This window comes from Eumetopias jubatus, unplaced genomic scaffold (genome assembly GCF_037043125.1).
Source record: "Eumetopias jubatus isolate StellerSeaLion01/CBP00866 unplaced genomic scaffold, mEumJub1_p1.0 scaffold_2, whole genome shotgun sequence".
Classification (NCBI taxonomy): Eukaryota; Metazoa; Chordata; class Mammalia; order Carnivora; family Otariidae; genus Eumetopias; species Eumetopias jubatus.
Genome location: NW_028274808.1, coordinates 21,690,483 through 21,715,125, shown reverse-complemented (window position 1 = coordinate 21,715,125; position 24,643 = coordinate 21,690,483). Strand labels below are relative to the sequence as shown.

Sequence of the window (24,643 nt, the reverse complement as noted above, 5' to 3'; positions counted from 1 at the left end):
ATGATAACTAAATGTGTTGTATGATCCTGGCATGGAGTGTGAACCAGAGAAAAATACAACCATAATAGACATTATTGAAAGAACTGGCAAAATTTTAATATGGATTACGAATTAAATAATAGCACTGTATCAACATTAAGTTTCCTGATTTTGACAGTTGCATTGCAGTTATATAAGGAAAAGTCTTAGGAAATCCAAAATAAAACTTTATGGATAAAGGGGAATGATGTCTGCAAAACTGTTCTCAAATGGTTCAGAAAAAAAATGCTTATGCATCTAGAGACAGAAATAGATGACAAAGCAGATGGAGTGAAGTGTCAACAAAGAATGTGAATAAAGGGTATATGGAGTTCTCTGTACTATTCCTGTAGCTTTTCTATAAGCATGAAATTTTATAAAAATTTAAGTTTTTAATGTGAATTTTGGAAGGTCACAGCTCAGATATTAGAAGCGCTTTAATTGTAGGAGAGAAAAATCTAAATTCAACAGCCATTATGTAAGATAATTGACATTAAATCAGAATTCCTGAACTATTTGCATGGAAGAGTCTCAGTCTGCACCAAATCCCAAACCTCCACCAGAAGAGGTTGGATATTTTTTGTGAATAGTATTGACCACACGTGGAAAAAGGAAAGTTAATTGACCACAAAATCACATAATTTAGGGGACCAAATTTAAGCAGAATAATTTTTTAAATTTTTTATTGTTATGTTAATCACCATACATTACATCTTTAGTTTTTGATGTAGTGTTCCACGATTCATTGTTTCTGTATAACACCCAGTGCTCCATGCAAAATGTGCCCTCTTTAATACCCATCACTGGGCTCACCCATCCCCCCAACCCCCTCCCCTCTAGAGCCCTGTTTGTTTTTCAGAGTCCATCCTCTCTCATGGTTCATCTCCCCCTCCGATTTCCCCCCCTTCATTTAAGCAGAATAAAATTCTGACATAAACTGAACATCTTTGTCATGGCCTACTTATTTCAGGAATGTCAACTCCAGTCCCCCTCCCCACTTTACCCATCACAAAGAGTAACAAGAGTAGTAAACAACACATAGTTTGATTTTTACCATGTATTCTTTTCTTTCCTTACTCACTTTTTAGATATAAGCAAGATGTTGCCACTCAATAGTTATAAGACCTTGAGAAAATTACTGGAGCCCCAGAGCTCAATTTTTTCCTCTGTAAAATTGGGATAACAACATGTGTCCTATCCAACATGCCGGTAAAAGTGTTGTAGGAAGCCTACAGACAAATGTGTATGAAAACCCATTAGTGCTACAACATCTAAGTGATTTTTTTAAATATTTATTTATTTATTTCAGAGAGAGAGTGTGTGCATGAAGCAGGGCGGGGGGGGGTGGAGAGGGATAGGAGGAAAGGGGAGGCAGACTCCCTGCTGAGCTTGGAGTCTGACACTAGGCTCATCTCCTGACCAGGAGATCATGACCTGAGCCAAAACCAAGAGTCAGATGCTTAACAGATGGAGCCACCCAGGCACTCCTAAGTGATTATTTTAATGAAAATAATTATTATCAATTTTTCCTGGGTTTTAGGCCACTTAAAATTCCATGTTTTGCTCTAGGTTGCAAGAAGATAAAGATGGTTTCTCAAAACTATCATCAAAACTAATAGTGGTCTTTACTTGGAGCATAGAAAAAATGATCTTTTGGTTCTTATAATGAAAGATTAAACTAGTTGCATTTCGAGGTGGATCTACAGAAAGTATACTTCTAAAATAAAGTTTTGGAAGTAGCCTATTTCACAACATCTGGCTAAATACACATCATTCATTCCTATTTCGTATGATCTTCTGTCATTGTTTGAATATGTCATAAAATTGTGGTGTGAAAGTATTTTATCTTTTTCATGTCCTGGAAGGAACTTGCCAACTCACCTCAACCAAACACCTTCATTTTGCAGATGAGGGAAGATGGTTTTCAGAAAAATGCCACCTAGTTAATGGAAAAACCATCATTAAAATTGAAATAGTTCACATCTATTTCCAAAGCTGTTCCCACCCCACCTGCTGCAAATACCAAAGTACTGATAAAAGCTGATTCTCTAGAGCAACTGAAGTATACTTTATAAAAAAAGTGGTACAAATTGACATCATTGCTCATATGCATTACTTCATTTGTTTGCACCCAGAATCAGCAATTGAAGAGTGAATTAAGATAAATGATTCTGGTTGCTAATTTTTTTCACTGCTTATTACCTCCTTACTATGAATGTATTCATAGATTCCAATAAGATTCTTTCTCTTTCATTTCTCCATTTTCAAAGTAAAGAAAGTATTTTAAATTAAATACGCCTCATCTGACTGAAACAAAGCCACACAAACACTAAAGGAGTATTTTTATTTTAATAAATAAAAATCAAATCATCAATATTCAAATAAATTGCATTTTTGAGGGCATAAAATTGCCATCAAAATTCTGATTTAAAAAAATGACCTCTTCCGAATAAAGAATCTTTCATAAAATTCAGGAAGTCAGATTTAAATAATTAATGAGTTTGTTCATTGTCTCTCCTGAGAATGAGTTAAAAATAAAACACACCATTACAAGACTGGAGATACAAGAGTTTAATTTATTGTGACATCAATAATATGGATGAATTACATTCTTTTTAAAAAACAAAATGGAAAAGTGATTAATTAAACCACCTTGAAATTTCATATCTTCCCCCAAAGTAATATGATAAGAGTAACTGAAGCCTTATTTACACATTTTTTTCTCCCCTAATTAGAGGCGTCCGATAACCAGTCCTGTTTTTGCAGAACTGGAGCATAGCCCTAGGCAAAAACTGCTCAGGAGGACACTAGCTAAGTTAGTGCTGGTGTAGGGAGGAGAACTGGGAGAAGGGGAATGGAAAGAGGATTCAAAGGCACTTCTTACATTTTGGCACACAATTTAGGAAGACGGAAATAGCGTTCCCGAACGGTCACTCTGGAGTGAGCACCATTAGCTCATGTGAGGCTAGTAATGCATATGGTACCAGCTATGCAGATGACATGGTGCCAGCCACCTCCACCCTGGCCTGAAGGCAGGTTAAGAAGAGAAGGCAAACATCCCTTACGTTACTGAATGGTAAGAATACAGTTCCTGGTAGTACAGTTTTTGAAACACATCACATTTACAAGTAGTCTGGTTTGAATGTCAATCCTTTGTCTGTTTTCTTCACTTATGTATGTCAAGCACCTACAACAGTGCTTGGCTTTTTTTTTTTTTTTAATGCTTGATAAATCTTTATTGGTTGATGGATATACACTTTCAGATTTTTCCAGAACCATGAAGGACTTGCTTAGATTTTTTAATTTATTTTTCTATTTCCCCTGAGAAAGCTTCCAAGTCATAGAATGTATATGCAATGCTGTAAAATTTAATTTGACTGTTAGAAAACTTCGGGCACACCAGGAGAAATATTCTTCATCCTAAAAAATAATAACCTCCGCTCATAAGCCTGTGCACTGAGAGAAAGGACAGTCTTGGCCGAGTGGTATAGCTGGTCTCCCATGGGGTCAGCCACTAGAGGACGGTGTGGATACACATGCTGCCAGACCCTTGATCAGGCCAAGAGGGACCTTGATAGACAGGAATAAATGGTGCCAAGTTTCACTTCAGCTTCTAGCCATGCTATAGGTAAATTCCTCAGCCAAGTCTCCCTTCCAAAAATGGAAACAGAAAACGGCACAATTATAATGAGCATGTCATTGGCAAAGATAAAAATCACAGGAAAACTGTGAAGATGTCAATAATCTCCGTAGGAATAAAATGCAGCTCAGCAAACACTATACAGCTGTCAGGATCCCGTGAAAGTGTTGACACTGAAAATATTTGACTCCAGCTGTTCTTGTGAACAAGGCTCTAATGAGTCCTGTTAGGAAAATGTCAAAGAAAGGAGGGGTAGCAGACAGAAGCTAGATCAGGAAATATCTCCTGGTAAGGCATGATCCATTCAGTTTCCTCCTGGCTAAAACACAGACCTTAGACTAAATTATCTCACGGTCCCATTCAATCTAATATTTTATGATAGCTATCCAAATTTCAAGGTAAAATTTAATTGGAAAATAAAATTCAGTAGCTTTGCTCTATAGACTAATTATAGACAAATCTTTAGAGATAACCTCTCTCCTAAAATCGTCTAAGTTCTCCTTTTCTTAAAATCAGAGCTTTAAAGAAGGTAAGGAAGATTCTAATTATGAAACTCAAATACTGATATTTTATCAAAATAAATATGTAGATAACGATATTTATATACTTGAGATTCCAACTTCTGAAACAAAGTATATCTGTAGATGTATCTGCAAATTCCCATTATGAATATGCTATATAACATAATTTTTGACTCTAACATAATCCATTTATAGTATATGTAAGCTGTCTTTCAAAGTATGATATTTTTTACTAATATCACATTTAAAATTCAACTAAATTTCAGTACAAAGCTCCGTAGCGGTCAGCTACCTCCATTAAGACCTCACTCCCAAAGCTCTAGTTCCACATTTTTAACTGCCTAATGATCTCTTCTAGCTGGATGTCATAGGAGTTCTTCATAATTATCAGAGAAAATTTGGAAGAAAATTTAATTTTAATCTATAGACTTGGAAAGAAGAACAAAGGAGCATTCACACGATGTTCTGAAATTCATTTCTGATTTGTTTCCATTTTTAAAAGACTTAATGATGAATTACTCTTTTTACCCCAACTTTTAGCTTGTCCTTCTTCTTAATTTGGTTCATTTTCAGTTTGAAACAGCACCTGGTTTGGATAATGATCTTGAGTTTCACATATTGTTTTCATCACTGTTTGATGTTTCTCTTTACTTAAAATTCACTTTAGGGACAAACTCTTTACAGGCACATTGATGTTTATTAAGTCAGGGTAATTATTATATTTAACCATAGCCAAGAGTTCAATGATTAATTCTAGATATCAGAGAACACAGGCCTCCATTACATAGATTTTGATCAAAGCATGTGCCCTGAAACAAATACCACACACAATAAAATTCTAATCAAACATGGTTTCCTTGTATAATACTAGAAAGATGGAGGAACAGGCCTACTTAATCTGGAATAATTTGTTTAAGGAGCCCCATGCACCTGCATGATGATGTTAGAGTAGCTCATTTAGTGGTTTTCTATAAAGTTTTATCATCAAGTGAATGGTTCACTTCATTTCCCTTGATGTGGAAGTCTGAGGTTTACAGGTTCCTGAACACAGGATTTGTGACAATCCTGAAAAGACTGCAATCCTTTCCAAAGTGCAAGAGTTTTGATATGCTTCAGTTGCCAAGGAATTTATGAATGTCCATATTTTCAGACTTTCTGTTTTCAGATCAATCTCCAGTGTTTGAGGCAAACTGATTTATTTTAACAGAAAAAGATATGCATAGTGACCTAAATCACTTGTTGATTACTTTGGCTTAAGAATGACTACCTTCCTGTGGACAAAATAGAAATCTTAAGTGCAATAAATTTAAATATTGTTTAGATTTTTATATTACTATAAATTTGAAATAATATATTTTAATCAAAGCTAAGGATTAACATTAGCATAAAGCAAGACCTAATGACCTGGTAAGATCAGAGCTGATTCCTATTGGGTATTGGCTGTTAAAGGCACAGCTTTCTACCCTGGGAGCCAAGACTGAGCTCAAGAGTAGTCTCTACCCCGCTCCCCCCTAAAAAAAGAGTAGTTTCCACCTGAATAATCTGATGGTTGCCAGAGGGGCGGGGAGGTGGGAGAGACAGGTTTCCAGTTATGGAATAAATAAGTCATGGGGATGAGAGGTATAGCATAGGGAACACAATCAATGGTATTGTAATGGTGTTGTATATAACAGATGGTAGCTACACTTGTGATCAGCACAGCATAATGTACAGAGGTGTCCAATCACTTTGTTGTATGCTGAAACTAATGTAACATTGTGTGTCAACTATGCTTCAATTAAAAAAAATGAAAAGGAAAACATTAAAAAAAATAGTCTCTACCTGGTTCTGGGTAGTCCGTTGTTCCCATCCATACCTGAGATGATTCTTTAACTTCAAGTCTTTGGAACAGCAAATATAATTAATTGGAAAGAGTAAAACTAATTCCATAGTAACATCTTTATATAGGTTGATTGAAACCAATCAACAACCCCAAGAAGGGAAGGAAGGTTGTTAACCCCTATTGACTAAAAGATGGGTAAATTAATTTGCTGTTTGTGGCCAAAGGTAAATTTTTAATTCTGGTCTTTTTTTTTGGCTTAGTCTTATGTCCTACTTATACTGTTTCCTTCTTGTGTCAAACACTGATCTTCAAGAATGCCCAAACTCTCTAATGGATATGGTAATCATTAAGTACCTGCTAGTAGTGTGCTGGAGCTAACTTGCAGTAGCTCAATAGAACTGACTATTAAATTTTCAGGAATTTAGTGAGCCAGACATTATTAGATTAGAGACATTATTAAAAATTAAAATATATGAACTTACAATTGGATACATTATATTAAATCAAAGGTAATGAGTACTAAGAACTTCTCATTTCCCAATTATTTTCCTACACCTATTGTATCTTTCTATGTGTTTAATGGGTATTCTATATGATGATGTGCTACTGCGTCTTTGTCATGTAGGTAGCTTGGCATCGGCCATGGTGAGAGTATTTATACCATGGAAATCTGCCAATGCCATAAATCACAACTCCCTACTTCTTCTACCCCGGAATCGATTGTTAAACTTCCAGCAGCACACCATTGGTACCTGCCCAGGGAGCCTTCTAAGAGAAGCTGTTCTCCCTATTTCCCAGAAATAACAGAACAGAAAAACTGGACAATGCTCCTCCATGACTCAGCCCTTTTCTTCCCAGGCACAGCTGACTGGCCCAACAGTGAGAAACTAACAAAGGTAGAAAACACACCAAGGCCACACCAAGTCAATGCTTTCTCTTTAGAACCTAAACTAAGATTCACAGAGACCGATGGAATTAGTGGTCAAGTCATGTTCACAGGAGTATGTTAGAATAAATGTCCTTGAACACTTACTATGTAGATCTCTAGAGCTGACCCGCTTATCACATTTCCTAAGACTCAGTGCCACTCTTCCCTGGGTCGATATGATTTTATCCTAAAAATATCTTTTATTTGAGCTAATGCCATTTCTTTCTATTTTTTGCAAGTTAATGTGCCTTAAAAAAACTTTTAAATTTTTTCTCCTTCCAATATAGAAACTATGTAGATGTAGGGCAGAATATTGAAACACAAGTCCTGATTGTGTGACCCAGAGAACGGTCTTTAACCTGAGAGCCTCTCAGTTTCCTCATCAGAAAAAAAATGAAAACTGTACATTTTCGTGGTTTTTAAGCCCTAAGATTCTACAGAAATGCTTCAGGCCTAGCTATGAGAGTTTAAAGGGAGGCTTTAAGTGAACAGGGTCCAAAAACCCTCCTGTGTTCAGCGAGAAACATTCTACTGTTGGGGCACTTGGGTGGCTCAGATGGTTAAGCATCTGCCTTCAGCTCAGGTCATGGTCCCAGGGTCCTGGGATCGAGCCCCACATTGAGCCCCACATCAGGCTCCTGGCTCAGCAGGGAGCCTGCTTCTCCCTCTCCCTCTGCCTCTCCCCCGATCATGCTCTCTCTCTCTCTGTGTGTGTGTATCTCTGTGTCTCAAATGAATAAGTAAAATCTTAAAAAAAAAAAATTCTACTGTTATTTACTTTGTATTTGGGGGCTTCTTTTTTTATTTTTTAAGATTTTATTTATTTATTTGACAGAGAGTACACTAGAGAAAGCACAAGCTGGGAGAGCAGCAAAGGGAGAGGGAGAAGCAGACTCCCTGCTGAGTAGGGAACCCAAAGCAGGGCTCAATCCCAGGGTCCTGGGATCATGACCTAAGCCGAAGGTAGTCACTTAACCGACTGAGCCACTCAGGTGCCCCTGGGAGCTTCTATATCAGATTTCTTTTGACAGTTTCCAATAAGGACTCTCCACACTACCCCTAAAAGATTTAAAAGTTTACAAATTTTCCAGATTAATTTATCTCTAAATTCTTTTCAGTCTGCTAAATCTTTCAAGGGCAAATATAAGATGTTCACGTGTGTATTACAGAAACATTTAAACATTTTCCAGTTTTTTTTGTTCTATTATTTACTGTCTTCTCCAATTGGAGAGTTGCAAGGAAACCATGGTGGTCCTGTAACACAGCTCAGCCCAGTCTGATAGCCTACTCTTTGCAGGCATACTCATCTACCAATGTATTTTTTCCTCTGAAGTCTGGACCTGGTCTGAAAATTTTGCTCAGTACCAACCAATTGGCATTGGCAAGAAATGAAGCTGGTTTGCCATCCCCGTAAGTGTCTTCAGGTAAGTACATGGACTTACCTTATGCTATGTTTGATTTCTCTAATCGTTCCCTCTTGGCGCTGATCTTTCCATCTGTTCTGAAGGCTGCCCTTCTGTTTGGTTATCTGCCCTTAAAGCAATTTCCCATCTAACACCTGACAGTCTGGGGTTAGAACCAGAGACAAGGGTATATATTGGTTGTAACACCAGACACCTATTGGGTCTGTCCATATGGACATTTTTCAGGAGAAAGTGTTACAAGTAAAGAAGATAAAACAGTACGTTGTTGCTTTAAAAAAGTTCTTTTCATCTTTTCTTAGTAAATAAGGGAAATATCTACTGAGCATCTTCTTAAAGGTTTTCAGGTACTACAAGTCTTTTATTAAGATACTCCTTGGTTAAATCTCTTTAGGCTATATTAAGATTCCCAAATACATAAGAAAACAAGTTCCTACCACCAAATGAGGGACAAAAATGGCAAGAATTGAACAGTGAGACACTGTCAGCTGGGCTCTGGAAATCATATAAAGTCAGAAATTATTTAATCGGACTGGACAGATGTAATTGTCAAAGTGACTTTATTACTTGTCTTGAAATTAAAAGCTTAAGTGTGTACAACTGGCAGCTTGGTTGTTGTCACCAGTGAGATATGGAGTAACAGAAAGGGAAATGTCAAGCTCAACTCTCTGACCTTCAGCCATGGATCATGCTGGAATTCCCCAGAGGACCGAAAGAACCTGATGAAACCCTGTTGCTTTAAGGCTCTTGGTCCAGCAGGATCATGCCAAAATATATGTACGAGGATGGCTTCAAATCACAAAATCACAAAATTTGTTCCTAAATCAACCCTTCTCCATGACCACACTCTATCTCGGATCCTTCCTTGCCAACCTCTTGCTTTCTCCTTCTGGCCTTCTATTTGCTTTCATTACATTTCCATATGTGCTGCTTGGTTTATCAGCTCCGTTAGCCTCTGATAAACTACCTTATTGCCTTGCCTCCTGAATTGCCGTCCCTTCTTGGCCTCTCCCCCTACAACAATAAAAACATTCCCTTCTTCACTTAATAAACATTGACTGGGGTCCTACTATGCACCTGCAGCAGGGCTAAATACATACTTTGGTTTAATGGAGCTTAGGCACAGCTTAGTTTTGACAAAGGGAGAAGGGCAAGGGACAAAGCATTGTCAGTCTGTCTTTAGGGGTGGAAGATAGTCAAAATAACAAACAGACCCTCAGTGCCTTGGGTAACTTGGTTTTCATAGCCCTGGACGCTGAAAAATTGAGTTCCAGACTCTTAGTGGCTAGTCCTATAAAGACAAAAGACCAAGAAAAAGCTATGGCCCCAGAGAACATCTCTTCCCCACCACTTTCACTTTCTCCTTTGAATTTGCCAATTGTACCCTAGGGAAGGCAGTGCTGAAGATGGGGACAATTTTATGACAACTTTCCCAAGAGAGAAGGGGCTTGCTGCAGCCTTGCTCTTTGGCTGGTAACTTCACTCTGTCGGAATTGAGTGCACCTGCTGGTAGGGGACTCATGTGCCCTGATGTAGGGCCTTAGATATAATTGCTCATTCTTTTTAAAGATTTTATTTATTTATTTGAGAGAGAGAGAGCACAAGTGAGAGAAAGGGAGAGCACAAGGTGGAGCAACAGCAGAGGGAGAAGCAGACTGCCCTGCTGAGCAGGGAGCCCAACGCAGGGCTTGATCCCATGACATTGGGATCATGACCTGAGCCGAAGGCAGACGCTTAGCTGAATGAGCCACTCAGGTGCTCTGCTCCTTTTTTTAACAAGTCAAAATTCTGGCGCTCAGATTGAGTCACATAAGGTAAGCAGAATATTTAAATAGGACTATTGTTAAACAAGACATTTCTGCCAAGGCATGACACATATTACACTTAAATTTCACATTTTTAAAAGTCACTTGTTTATTTACAATTTAAAAAACAGTGAAAGGTTAAAATAATTAGGTCATTGTATGGAATTTTAATAGGAAAGAAAGCAATTGTAGGGTATTTATAGGTTTTGAAAAGAGAAATGATGTGAAAAATGCTCTGAAGTATTTGTATACATATGCTTGGTATGCTTGGAGTATTTTGGTTAATTAGGACCATGCGTTCAGAAGGTGATCACCTATTCAATTTCATTATTTTATAGGAAATTGTGGCCTTCAAAGCATTATAAGTTTATGCAACTAAGATGTGGCAAAACCAAGAGTCCAAATCTTTTGCTGCCTAGTTTATTGCTCCATATTGATAAATATGCTTTCTTGATAAAACTTCTTTGGCTTGATCCCTGCTGTTGTAAACATTTTAAAATGCTTCAGAGCATTTCTTTTTACTTAGATCATAGTGAACATAAGTGAATTTTTTTTTGAAGGTATGGACTCTCACTGTGGAATAGGACATTTTTTGGATATTATTAATGCGCAGGAGAATTGACATAAAAGTTGAAAGAAATTGGACTAAATCTATATTGATCTAATATTATCTTTAATTTCCAAATGTCCCAAATTCCTAATATCATGTTTTCCTATAATTTTTCCCCTTGAAAAGTAAACCTAGGAAAATATCAAGTAATGAAGGAATTTGGTTATTTTTATGTAGCTATAATCACAGAGAAGAAAGCAATATTCTTTTGGAAATTTTGCTTTTAGAGGGAAAGTACTGTAGAAAATTGTAATTAGAATAATTTTTGCATACAGAGAGAGCTTTATCCAAAGCTCTGTGAGAACCTGACAAACCTAAATCTACAAGTAATAAAAATTCATTGGTCTGTCCAAGAATTCTGCCATTAGGCCATGTTGGAAATTTATGAGAAAATCCGGAAATTGTGTTCAGTTCAAAGTAAACAATGCCAGAAGAAGAACTGTGTTATATATCCAGAGAATAAATTTTTCTTTGGGAATACAGAATTTCCCAAAATTCAAAGAAGGCAGAAATGGAAGGAATTGTCTTGATAACACAAGGAGCTAGTCTTCCTCATTCCTGTTAGTGAGGAATGGGAATAGCAAGATCTGGGTCAGAAAACCTCATTTTGTTTGCCCTAGTCTTTATAAGAATTGCCAGAATCAACTGATCTAATTCCCTTGTGACTATAGCTCAGTAGAGACAACTGGATTTTGTTGTTTACACCCCTAGATGCAGAATATTTTAGGGGACCTGGCACCATTCCAGAGTAGAGACCAAAGCCAGCATTACTCAGTTAACCAAAACTGGGCTCAGGAGTGGGAAACTGGTAAGAATGTCATATACACTTTCTCATAGAAGTGACACTGACAAGGTAGCAAACAAACAGCTATAGCAATAATAAAAATAAAGACGACACAATCACACTATTTTATACTTATACCAACAGCATCCCCACAAAAGTAAGGGTATCTTTCAAGACGCTTCTGATTTGTTGAACTGAATGACCACAAGTATGGTAATGATTTTTTAAAAAAAATATTAATTGTAACTAAAAAATGTTAGCCTGCGCCCATTAAAAGTCCAGAAGCTGTCACTGTGTAGTCAAAACAGCCTTTGACTTAATCTGCCATCTTTTTGACTTGGGCCACACTTTACCTCGTTTTTACTCTACACCTGAAGATACAATTGCAGATTTTTCGTGACCTTGTGTCAGGGGACGTGACTTTCCTAGAGGAGCACTACCAATGATTCAGAACCCACCCAGCAAAGCAAAGTCGATGGGCCGAGTTTGCGGACGGACGCCTGGACACCCCCCGCACACCAGGGATCTTTGAAGTTCTGCTGACTTGTCTGCACCCTGCGGTGTTGGGTTCTCGCGCTGTCAGGTGCTGCCGGGGCAGGCGCAGTTATACTGCGGCGTTGACACAGGAGTGCCGGGCGGAGGAGTAGCCGGGATCCGCCCCCTTCCCCAGGATCTCCCGGCCCGAGACCCCCGGTCGCCCCAGCTGAAGGCCGGCTACAGGGTACCCCAGGCCGCATGTTTGAAGGGGTCGCCCTCGGACAGCATCGAACCTCCGCACACCGACTTCTCGCGAGGTTTCGTTGCCCGCCCCCCCCCCACCCCCTCCCGCTGCCTCTTAGCTCTGGTGCGGGCAGCTCCCGCAATGGCTGCACTGCGGAGGCTCCTGTGGCCGCCGCCTCGGCTCCCGCCTCCGCCCTGCCCTCATCATCCCTTTCCTGGGCCGTGGGGGCGGCCTGCGGGGGTAGCCCCGGGCCCGCCTGGCCGGCCCTTCTCCTGCCGGGAGGAGGAAGAGGGGGCTGTGGCTGAGGCGGCTTGGAGGTGGCGGAGGCGCTGGGGGGAGCTGAGCATCGCGGCAGCGGCCGGCGGGGGTCTGGTCGGCCTTGTGTGCTACCAGCTGTATGGGGACCCGCGGGCCGACTCCGCGTGGGCACCCGCCCCGGGGCGCCCCTCGGAGAGCTCGGCTGTGGAGCCGGAGGACCCGCCCCGCGGCCGGGGGCTGCTTCCTATCCCGGTCGCGGCTGCCAAGGAAACGGTAGGTGCGTGAGCGCGTGCGCGCGCTGGGACTGACCCGCAGGTGACGCCCGAGGGTAGGGCCGCCAAGGTGTTCCACCTGAGCGCTGGGAGGGAGGGTGCGACAGTCCTGCTGGGTGCGCTTGGGACTGTGGGCCACCGTGACACCGGACATTGGAGGCTGTCGCAGTGTGAGGTCTGCGGTGGCAGATGGGTACCTCCCGGGAGACCGAGACCGAGAGGTAGGCCAGGCAGTCCAGGGTGTGTTCACCCAGCTGTTGGGAAGACATAGAAGATGCTGTCATTGATGCATCAGGACCTCAGAGGTTGCTGCAGGTACCACCTATTAATCAAAACCCCAAACCAAGACAAAACAAAACAAAACAAAACGACTACAAAGAAGTCAAGGGTATACCAGGAAGAACGTGGAGGCCTGGGTATGTGAGAGATAGGAACGCCCAGGCTGGACCAGGTAACAGCAAATGATCCAGGAGGTCCAGTGCAGTAGGATGAGTGTTGAAGCAGTGGTCTGAGGTCTCAAAAGCAACGACATTACTGCATAGCACTTTATTAGTCCCAGGGAGTAAATGCCAAAACTGTGTAACTTCCTTATTATAGGTCAGAAAGAATGAAGATACCCCCAGATTGGAAACGGAAAAAAACAAAAAAATCTATTCAAAAGAGTATATCCCGCCCCACCCCACCCCCAAATCAGAAACTCTTAAGTAAGGAAAATAAGTGAGAAGATGGATAGGACGGCACATATAGGAAACTGAATGAGGCTAACTCCTACAGATCTTCAGGTGGAAATGTTCAGGTATCATTATGCAACTGATAATGTAAGGTAAAGATGAGGGTAAGAGTGAGTGCGGCACGATGCTTTTGTCATATCGTTGTATTTAATAAATAGTCATGTAAATGACTAGGAGTCATTTAGGGAAATTTTCTTTGCAAGACTAAAGAGTATGAAGAGCTTAGATGACAGTAATTTAGAAAAGAGGTAGCTATTCTGTTTTTAACTTTAAGGAAATGTATAGATTCTTTATTCTTTGCCCAAATACATATTGGTGGTCCGAGATGAGTGCATCAGTTCTTTTGGTGGAGGTCGTTGATGCATTTAAATCAGGGAATCCACTGTGCCATGGACCTTCTAGCTGCAAATTATAAATACATAAGATAAAGTACTTTTATACAATGAATACTTAAAATGCTAGCAGCAAATACCCTCAACTTTCATCTCCCTCTCCTCTTCTCCCCACCCCCCATACATTAAACTTGTGTCCCCATTGACCAAGACAGAATTTTTCATCAACCATAATTGATCTGGGAACAGATTAGGAAGGTAGAGAGCATTAAAACAGTATTTTCTTCTTTTTTTAAAATTAATTTTACCTTTTTTTTAAGATTTCATTTATTTTTTTTGGGAGAGAGAGCGCGCACACAGGCACGTGACGGGGGGGGTGGTGCAGAGGGAGAGGCAAACTCCCCGCTGAGCAGGGAGCCCCACTTGGGGCTCCCTCCCAGGACCCTGAGATCATGACCTGAGCCAAAAGCAGATGCTCAACCAACCGAGCCACCCAGACACCCCTAAAATTAATTTTACTTTTAAAGTTGAGAAATAGTATGTAGTTTTTAAAAGACCACACTTAATAGTTTCTTCCTCATAGTTATGAAAATTAAATGAATTAATACATTTTAAATAGTTAGAATTGAGAGATCACGAGCAGTGGGGAAGGGTAGAGGGAGAAGCAGACTCCCTGCCAAGCAGAGAGACTGATGCGGCACTCGATCCCGTGACCCTGGGATCATGACCTGAGCTGAAGGTAGATGCTTAACTGACTAAGCCACCCAGGAGCCCTGAAAACTTTTATAATCTCTTCTTACCCTGCTATATGAAACTCATAATAAAGAGCTTTATGTGGGCATTTTTTCATTTATTGTGCTAGGAACTTAAGGATCCTTTCAATATAGAAATTCATGTTTGAAAGTTCTGTGTGCTCTTCTTGTATTATTTCTTTGACAATTTCCCTTTCTCCATTTTCTCTGTTTTCTTTTTCTGGAACCTCTGTTAGTCTGAAGTTATGCCTCCTGACAGATCCTAATCTAATTCTAATCTTCTATTCTAACTTTTTGATCTTGCTTGTTTGCTTGTTTTTATGGGAGATATCTTTGACTTTATCTTCCAGCTGTCCTATTGAAAGTTTTATTTCAGCTATCCTAATTTTTTAACTCAAAACTATTTTTTGTTCTCTAATGTTCCTGTGGTACAGCCTTCTGTTTTTGTTTTATGGCTGCTAAATTTCTCTTTTTACTATAAGGATATTAATCATAGTTTTGTTTTGTTTTTTCATTGTCTTCCACTTCATGCATTGTGTTGTTTCTTCCAGGTTAATTTTTATTCCTGTTTGATTTTCTAAGCTCTCACTTTCATTTTGGAAGTTTTCCTCATATATCTGTGGTTGTTGCCTTTCTATATTTGAGAGCTACTCAGAAGCTATTTATACATGAGAATGGCTTTTCATTTGGTGATCTGGGCTTTTTAATAGAGTGGCATCCAAATGTCAGTGGTTTTTTTTATTTTGTTTTGTTTTGTTTTGTTTTAGAGAGGGAGGGGGGATCGGCAGAGGAAGACACAGAGAATCTTAAGCAGGCTTCACGCCCAGCGAGGAGCCCAATGCAGCCCGTCTCAGTCTCACAACCCTGAGATCATTACCTGAACTGAAATCAAGAGTCAGACGCTTAACCGGTTGAGCCACCGAGGCGCCCCCAAATGTCAGTGTTTTCTAAGTCCTTTTCTCTGGTGTCACTGAGTTTCTCCAAAGAATAGGAGAGGTTGGAGGAGCTGTAATCTAGATGCAGGTGCACATGCACCCATACGTGAGAGCCCGTGTTGGGGAAGTATCCAATGATGTTTTTACTGTGTTTTCAGCCCCATCACTTACTCTGACTTCACAACTCCTTGAATTCCCAAGGTCTTAACCTTTCTGGGGTCTGTATCTCCAGTCAGCTCACTTCCATTTGGTTTCCTCCTCCTCAGTACTCAGGTATTGCCTCTGCCCCTCTATGTCAATTATCATTCATCCGTCTCCATTTTATAAAAATTTGATGAATTCTTTTGATTGTTTTAGTCTCTTTTCCTTTTTCTCTTTCTTAGTTCTTATATGTTTCTATCTTTTAAAAAAAATTCTGTTTACTGTGATTTTAATGTGGTTAAGAGAGAAAGAGATTGAAAGAGACTCATGAGGTCAGTCTGCCATTATTCAGAAATATTGAAAGCTGTTTTGCCACTTTACTCATTATACTCATTTGATTTTCCTGAACTGGTAGAAATTATTCCTTTTGTGATTTAAAACTATAAGAACCTTTGATTTATAAAACTTCTTTTAAGCAGCATGCTATGCTAAACATAAGCCTAGCAATAAATTAACCTGTACATGTTATGAGACTATAGAATTTAACTGATGGGCATGAATAGCAGTAGCTTACAGATATACAGTTCTGTTACCATAGCCTTGAAGATTTTTGTTTTTAAGACATTGCCTCTCAACTTCCTCCAGGAGGCTTTCCCTTACTCTATAGATATTAAAATGCCCCTGTTTACCTATACTACTAGGTGATGACTTTTTGCAATTATTTTTTGTCTTCTCTGCTTTTTTTAGCTCTTTAAGGAGAGGCATTGTGTTGGTCGTGGTCTCCTTTATATCTTCATTGCTTGATATGGGGCCTAGCCCTGGTAGACACACAATAAATATTTGTCAAATGAATAAGCCCATGCTAAACATTTGCACAGGACATATGCACTGAAAAGGCACAACCACATTCTGTGAGAATTAATAGTTTAATATTTTGTTCAGCTAAATGCTGGTTATTTATAGCATTAGGTGTCAGAAGACTTCGGTCAAGGTCAAAATTCCAGGCTTTGGGAGACCAATCACGTGACACTATATTTATTTTAATTGTGCGAGTTTGGCTTGCCAAAACTTTTCAGTAGACATGGCCTTGAACTTTATTAATATTGTAAAGAGATGGTGACAAGATTCTGTTTAGAACCCTACAATTTTAGCCTTAAAACATTATTTTTATTACTGGGAAAAATTTTGTTCTAGGACTGCCTTTTTGTTTCAGATTCAAGATAAAAAAATTTAGGTTGCTTAATACACTTTAATCCATATTTTACTTATTGTACAGAACATATCTATTTTATGACTTGCACATAGTTTTACTCTCAAGTGGAAAAAAGAACAATATTTGTATCTCTTTGGTATAGTTCTATAATAATTGCCAATAATCAGGCATTTTTTATTTCTGTCACTGTATATCTATTCCAACCTCTTTTTAAGGCAGCACATTTTGAAACAGGAAGTTATGCTTATTCTTTCCCAGAATATCAAAGACTTTGATGAATGTGTAAATAGAGAAGATCCCTCACTTTTTATAGAGTGAGGGAAGGATCGGTTAATTCTGTGTAGAAGAACATTTTGTAGAGGAGGCTACACTAGGTGGGTGATTCCCGCTTTTTGCTTTCTGAATCACTCAGTGTCAGATCCACCAGATTCCACGTACATTTCTTCTAGTGGCCTGACCATGTTATTGATCCCCCCACATAGAGTGATTTGAGTGTACATTTTTTTTTCTAAGTAAATCACAGAATAAAATTTGGATGAATTTGGAAAAAAAAAAATATATCCTCTTTCTGATTATACCAAGCCAGGAGTTATAGAAGTGCAATACTTTTTGTCTGGGTTGCAGTGAAAGATACTTACAACATTTTATGGATGTCTTTTTTTTTTTTTTTTAAAGATTTATTTATTTATTTTGAGATAGTGAGAATGAGAGAGAGAGAACATGGGAGGGGGGAGGGCCAGAGGGAGAAGCAGGTTCCTCGCTGAGCAGGGAGCCCGATGCGGGACTCGATCCCAGGACTCCAGGATCATGACTTGAGCCGAAGGCAGTCGTTTAACCAACTGAGCCACTCAGGCGCCCTATGGATGTCTTTTTATTCAGATTGACAATGAGAATCAGGAAATGAAACTGTCATGACTTTGAACTTAAATTAAAAAATCCTCATCTGTAATTCTCTTCTAAGACTTGGAAATTGTCAAATAATGCACAGCAATCAGCTTGAATGAAGGTGTATACAGGTTTTTTCCCTTGATCTACATAATCTCCACTTTAAAAAAATATAATAACATTGAGTTGTATTTTGAATTGGAATTCAGGTAAATAGTATTTGGGTTTAATGTGACTTCTAGTTGATTCTCACATTCTGACACATAATTCTGTTTATATAATTTGGGGCTGGACTGTTTATGGATACTAAGTAAAGTAAAGTGTAGCTTTCCTCTTATTGATTGAATATATAATTTATCTTTAATAATTTTTGGAAATGGATGCCATTTTCTGCCTAAAGATTAAAGAAGATATTTGAGATTATTAGAACAGTTATATTAACCCTAAATTTTTGAAGCTTCTTTGAGGGAGGTTTCATTCATCCTCCATATAGCACATAAATTTTGTAGCTCATAAGATTTTAATAAATTCTTATTTAATGACTGAATGAGTGAATTTTAAATCCTGAAATAAGTCACAATATTTTATTATTACAGTTCTTTAAAAAGCTTGCTTTCACAAAATCACCTCATCCATGTAAATTTGCATTTGACTTTAGAGATTAGAAAATTAATGCAAGGGAAAATAATGGGTGTATTACTTCTTGGTGTTATCTTTGAGGATTGATGATTGGACACTGAGTCATAGCATTAGTAGTATATCTGAATTCATTAATTGCAATTTCATTAGATAGTAGATGCAGAATGCATACATTTTTGTTTTCTCTCTATATGAGAAGACAGCAAATTCATTCTCTTTAGAGTCCTTAATCTTTTAGTATTACTTTAATATTTTACTTTGAGGTGGTTGCTCATGTAAAATTATATATCTAAACTATTGACTACCAGATTCCTGTACCAGTTTTCCAAAAGTTTCTTAGTTGCTATCAACATAGCAGTTCTGTCACTAAATGGCTCCTTTAATATCTTCTCCCTCCATTTCTTTCTCTTTTAAATAGTATACATAAAATGCTAAAGAGTATTACCTTTCCTGTTCCTGGAAAAGTATTTGGGAAGATCATTTATCTTAGAGTACATAATTCTATCCAAATAATTAATAATTTTTAAGATTCATCTATTATCATCTATTAAGCAGTTACTTTCAGTTGCAGAGCCGTAAGATCAAGATTTCTATCTCATGTCCCATTTAGAAACAATTTATCCATCTTTCCACTCATCCATTTATTCATTCAAATACTTTACTCAAGGAATGTTTATTGAAGTGTAGTAGGGACTAGAGATATAGTGATGGATGAAATAAAATTCATGTCCTTTTGTAGCTTACAGTCTAGTGAGGATACAGAATAATTATAATGCAATATGCTAAAGTGATGTGATGGGAAAAATAGAGTATACTATGGGATCGTATAGGAAGGAGATAAAACCCAGGCTTGGGACATTAAGTGTGGCTTCCTGGGGGAAGTTAAGGTCTAAATTGAGATTTAAAAGATAGGTAGGAATTATTAGGGAAACACGGAGGCAAAGTGGGTGAAGAAGTGTGTCCCAGGAGGAAATAACATGTGTGGGAACAAGCATAGCGTGTTTCCAGAATTGAAAGATCAGTGTGGATGTATAGCAGAGAATTTGAGGCAGGAGTGATCAGACAGACTCTAGGCTAGAAGGTAATCAGGAGGCAGATAGTACAAGACCTTCTAAGACTTTTCAAGGAATTTGAACTTTACCTTAAGAGTAATAGGGAGGCATTGACAGATGTTTAGGCACGAGGATGATATAATTAAATTTGCATTTTAGGAATATCACTTTGACTGGATAGGGAATATAGAGGGAGGGATGCAATGCTGAAAAGGAGGAGGCCAGGTAAGATTACTTCTTCGATGAGAATGTTAGAGGGTATGATTCTCTATATTCTTTAATTAAAAAAATACATCTCAAACGGTTTTTACCCATAATATTTCTTTAGACAAGAAATGGTTATAACTTTACTAGGGAAATAGCAGTGAAGCAATGAGAAGTTGCTGCATTGGAGAGAGATTCAAGAGGTAGGATCAACAGGATTGGTAGTTGACTAGATTTTAGGGATGAGAGAGATGGAAGAATCTGGGATGATATTCAAGTTTTTGTCTTGGACACTGGGTGGATTGTGCAGCAGTTCACTGAGACTGGGTCCTCAGGAGAAAAAAAGGTTGGGAGGAGTGTGCATGAGTGATGTTTTTAAAATGGATCAAGGTGTCTTCTGGACAGCTCAAGGGAAACTTCCAGTTGGATACATAGGTCAAGGCTTAGGAGAGAAATTTGTGCTATAGCAATAGATTTGAAAATCACCAAGCATTGAAAGTCATAAGAATGGATGACATTGTTCAGAATATATAGAACATGAAGAGAAAAGCACCTAAGGAAAGAGTCCTGGTGAACATCAGTGATTTAAAAAACTGTCAGAAAAATGGAACCCTGCAAAAAGCTGAGAAGTAATGTCTAGACTGGTAAAGCCAGGAGAGTCATGGAAGCCAACAAAAGGTAGTACTTCAGACAAGAAGTACTATAGTCAGTTTCAATGAGCACTACCAGAGGAGTTCATCATAGATGAGCAATAGAAAGTGGTCACTGGATTTAACAATAAGGAGGTCATGGATGATCTTGGTGAGATTTTGGAGGTGAAAATCAAATTATAGTTAGAGAAGCTGAGAGTAAAGGTAAAGAAAAGGTGATGTGGACAAGATGAGTAAGTGTTGACAACACTTTTATAAATTTGGCCATGAAAGGGAGAAGCGAGGGCAGTAGCTTAAGGAACATAGAATTGATTTTTTTTTTTTTTTTGGAGGAAGACCCTTAAATATGTTTAAATGTTGAAGGACAGAAGAGGAACACTAAACCAAAGGAAGGAGAGGGGATAATTGATTTGCCAAGAACCAATGTACAGATGGGAAATGAAAGTTAAAGCACAAGGGAAGAATTTAATCTCAGATAATAGGAACAATGCCATTTCCAGTGTAATGGGAAGAAGGGATGGGAGGACAGAGAGATTATACATTTTTAGTGGCAAGTGGTTGAAGGAGTTCTTGCCTGATGATTTCTATTTTTGCTGTGAAATAGAAGGTGATGTCATCTTCTTAGAGCAAGATCATAGAAATTTGTAGAGTAACCACGATAGAGATTTGGAGAGTGGTGGATTGAAATAGCCATTAAAAAAAAAAAAAACCACAAACCACTAGAAAACCATGAAATCTTTTTTAACTTGCTCATGAAATGTAGAAGTTTTTCAATGGATATTTCTACATGGTCACAGCTTTTGCTATTTTAATTCTTGTTTATTTTATTCCACTTTTAAGATGTATAAACCTTAGTAATATGATCTAATTAGTACTTTTTTTTACCCACGATGTAATATTTAACTTACATAGGAAATGGACCAAACTGACAATACATTTAGAGATTTTATTCTTTTATTTAAACTTGATGGGCAAGTTTAAACTGGAGACTGTTAGTTCTCACTGATCTCCTGTAATTGTTGTTCCAAACACTAAGAATTTGAGTAACTTTACTTTGTTTAGTGTAAACACACTTCTATTGGAGAAAAATGTGTTTAAAAAAATCAAACAAGTTTTATTTATGGCGTTATCTATCTAGCATTAAGGAAGATGCCTAGTCATTTGTGTACTAAACAGGATTTTCTAGACATGTTTTTCATCTTCCTTTTTAAGTAACCCTTTGCTCCTTAATGCTTTGACGTATTGATAGATTATATAAGCAAAATAAAATGTGGAAATTTAGTGCTGTATCATTTAATTGATTAGCATAGTAAGTGTTTGTTCATCGAAGAGTTAATTTTCCAAATTGGGAAAGTAGAATCCAAGTTTTTTGCTTTTTCTGCATTCACTAGGTTACCTTTTATTCATTTAATACTCCAGCTCCAGAATTTAGAATACAGAAAGTGTATATAAAAGAATTTCAAATAATTCCATTTTTTTCTGCTCTCTGATAAGGATGATATCTATCTAATTGATACGTAAATATTGACTAGATGAGACATTTGGATGATCTCTTTCTCTGGAAGGGATATAATGGATTATTCAATTGCTTGGAACAATTCAAAATGGATTTTTCCTAACCGGTTTCACATCAGGTCAGAAAGGCTCCCATAGGTTATGTCCAGTTTAAGCTAGCTCCAACCTGTTAAAATTAGTTACATTCAAATAGGATCATCTAAACTTCTTCCAACTGCAGTTGACCTTTGAACAATAGGGGTTTGCACTGTGCAGGTCCACTTATACGCAGATTTTTTTCCATAAATACAGTACTGTAAATGTATTTTCTCTTATGATTTTCTTAAAACATCATCTTTTTTTTTATTAAAGATTTTATTTATTGAACAGAGAGAGACACAGCCAGAGAGGGAACACAAGCAGGGGGAGTGGGAGAGGGAGAGGCAGGCTTCCCACGGAGCAGGGAGCCCAACATGGGGCTCAATCCTAAGACCCTGGGATCATGACTCAAGCCAAAGGCAGATGCTTAACAACTGAGCCCCCCAGGCGCCCCAAATGTTGTCTTTTCTTTAGCTTACTTTATTGTAAGAATCCAGTATAGAATACATTTAATGTACAAAATAATTGTTAATCAACTTTCAGGTTATTGGTAGGGCTTTCTGTTAACAGGAGGCTATTGGTAGTTAAGTTTTGTGGTAATTAAAAGTTATACATGGATTTTCAAACTGCACGGGGTTCGGTGCCCCTAACTCCTGCATTTTTCAAGGGTTGACTGTACTTTAATTTTATTCTTACTACTCTAAAGATGGAAGGTGACTTGTAATTCTCCGTATATATACAAGCGCATTCATTTATCATCCCCAAGAGATTAAGACATGTTTTGAAGCTGTTACTACCATCAAACTTAATGATGGAGTCCTATGGGCAATCATAGGCAGCTTTTGGACTAGGGTTTGTGGTGAAAGGAGATCAGTGTAACTCCAACTTTTGTTGTCAGATGGCTTTCTCCATACTGATTCCTATCCAAATAAATGGATCATATTAGGATTGTATGTCCTACCAGTAAAGAGTCCAGTCTTAGTAACCTTTTGGTCCCGTACTGTGTACATGTATTGTCGCATATGCCTGTCCTGTTCTCCTCTGATCTGCCAGCCCTGGTGATTAGTTGATCATCATCAAAGTCAGGTAAGAATTTTGATTCAAGTGGTTTATAACACAGGCTTAATCAAAGTGAATACATCCTATTTGGGGAGTAAGATTAAAATCTGTAATTCATACTTTGATATTCTAAATTTTATTGGAAGCACAAATACTGGGTGCTTTTATGAACTAAATATTTATTTTTTTTAAAGATTTTATTTATTTATTTGACAGAGGGAGGCACAGTGAGAGAGGGAACACAAGCAGGGGGAGTGGGAGAGGGAGAAGCAGGCTTCCCGCTGAGCAGGGAGCCCGATGCAGGGCTCGATCCCAGGACCCTGGGACCATGACCTGAGCGGAAGGCAGACGCTTAACGACTGAGCCACCCAGGTGCCCCATGAACTAAATATTTAATTATCAAAAGTATTTCATATGTATCACCAAATAATTAAAATCTCGAACGTATCCTGAATTATTATAGTAGTTATTTTAAAATTTTTGTAAAACTGCAGGCAAGCAGGCAAACTTATCAAGGTTCTGCCATTTGCTGGCAAATTATGGGAGAGTAGCACTTTGTGTCTTAGGTGTTTTACCCACATCCCCCGCCCAACAGAATTCAGAACATGGCTAAAGCCACAGATTGGCTTGCACATTGATCTTCAATAGAATGATGAAAATTGGAATGATATGGAGAAGTGAACCACAGAGGGATTATCTGTCAGATAAATAAGAACAGAAGTTACTCAGGGACCCAAGGGTCTGTTATTTGATTATAGGCTGATAGAGAAGTTCTAGAAACATGTCTCTTTCATATTTGGGTGATATGTTTTATTAAGGAAGGTTTCTTAAATTCTACAGAAAAGTGCCATTCTCTCTCTCTCTCTCTTTTTTTTTTTTTTTTGAGAAAGTGGCATTCTTAAATGTACTATAAAATTCAAGTATCTACAGCTGTGCTTTCTTAATGTAGGAGAGCAGAATGGCTCCCTAGGGAGTGAGTTTAAGTCCTTTGGTACTAGTACTGGGGATCAGGGTTTTGGCAGACAGAGGGGTCAGAGGTACCTAGAAAAATCTGTGAAGGCGCCGTGGTGTCCTACTGAGTCACTCACAGCACTACATCCTAATCCAAAAGCGACTGTGATCTTCATGTAATTGTTCAGCTTGGCAAAATATAGAGCTTCCTCCCTTTCCTTTCCCTCACTTCCTCCCTCTAAATGATCTGCTTGCCCATTTCTACTTATGAATGCCCTCTACAACTTTAAATTCAGGGATTAAAGAGATTATGGAAATAACTTTGGTTAAAATAAGTGAAAGTAAGGTGCCATAAGAAGCAGATAGCTTGGGATCAGGAGAAATGAGTCACTTAGCCTTTATTTACCTGGGCCCTGAATAGTAGAGTCAGCTCCTTTTAACTGGCCTTTCAGGAAGTCTCAAAAAAAACACTTTCATTTACATTTTACTAGCCAGAATTTAGTCAAAATAGTCATTTTTACTTAGCTTATGTAACTAACTACAACAAAGTCTGATGAATGTAACCTTTATTCTGTGTGCTATTGTGCCTAGCTAAAAATCAGAGTTTTCTTTCTAAGGAAAAACTAGAGAATGAATAATAGTTATCTATCCATCTTTCTTAGGTGTGAAGTATATTGTATTAGGAAAATGGCTTTTTTTTTCTTTT

At 38.3% G+C, this 24,643-nt stretch overlaps 1 protein-coding gene across 2 annotated transcripts in view; it reads left to right on the top strand.

Moving 5' to 3' along the window:
• The first annotated feature begins 12,409 nt into the window (after nt 1-12,409).
• MICU3 (mitochondrial calcium uptake 3) overlaps nt 12,410-24,643 on the top strand; it is a 99,661-nt gene continuing 87,427 nt past the window's right edge. For both annotated transcript variants that reach the window (XM_028099689.2, XM_028099688.2), the window contains exon 1: nt 12,410-12,801. In XM_028099689.2, coding sequence (XP_027955490.1) covers nt 12,412-12,801 — 390 coding nt within the window. In that variant the 5' untranslated portion in view covers nt 12,410-12,411. The remainder of the gene's footprint in view (nt 12,802-24,643) is intronic.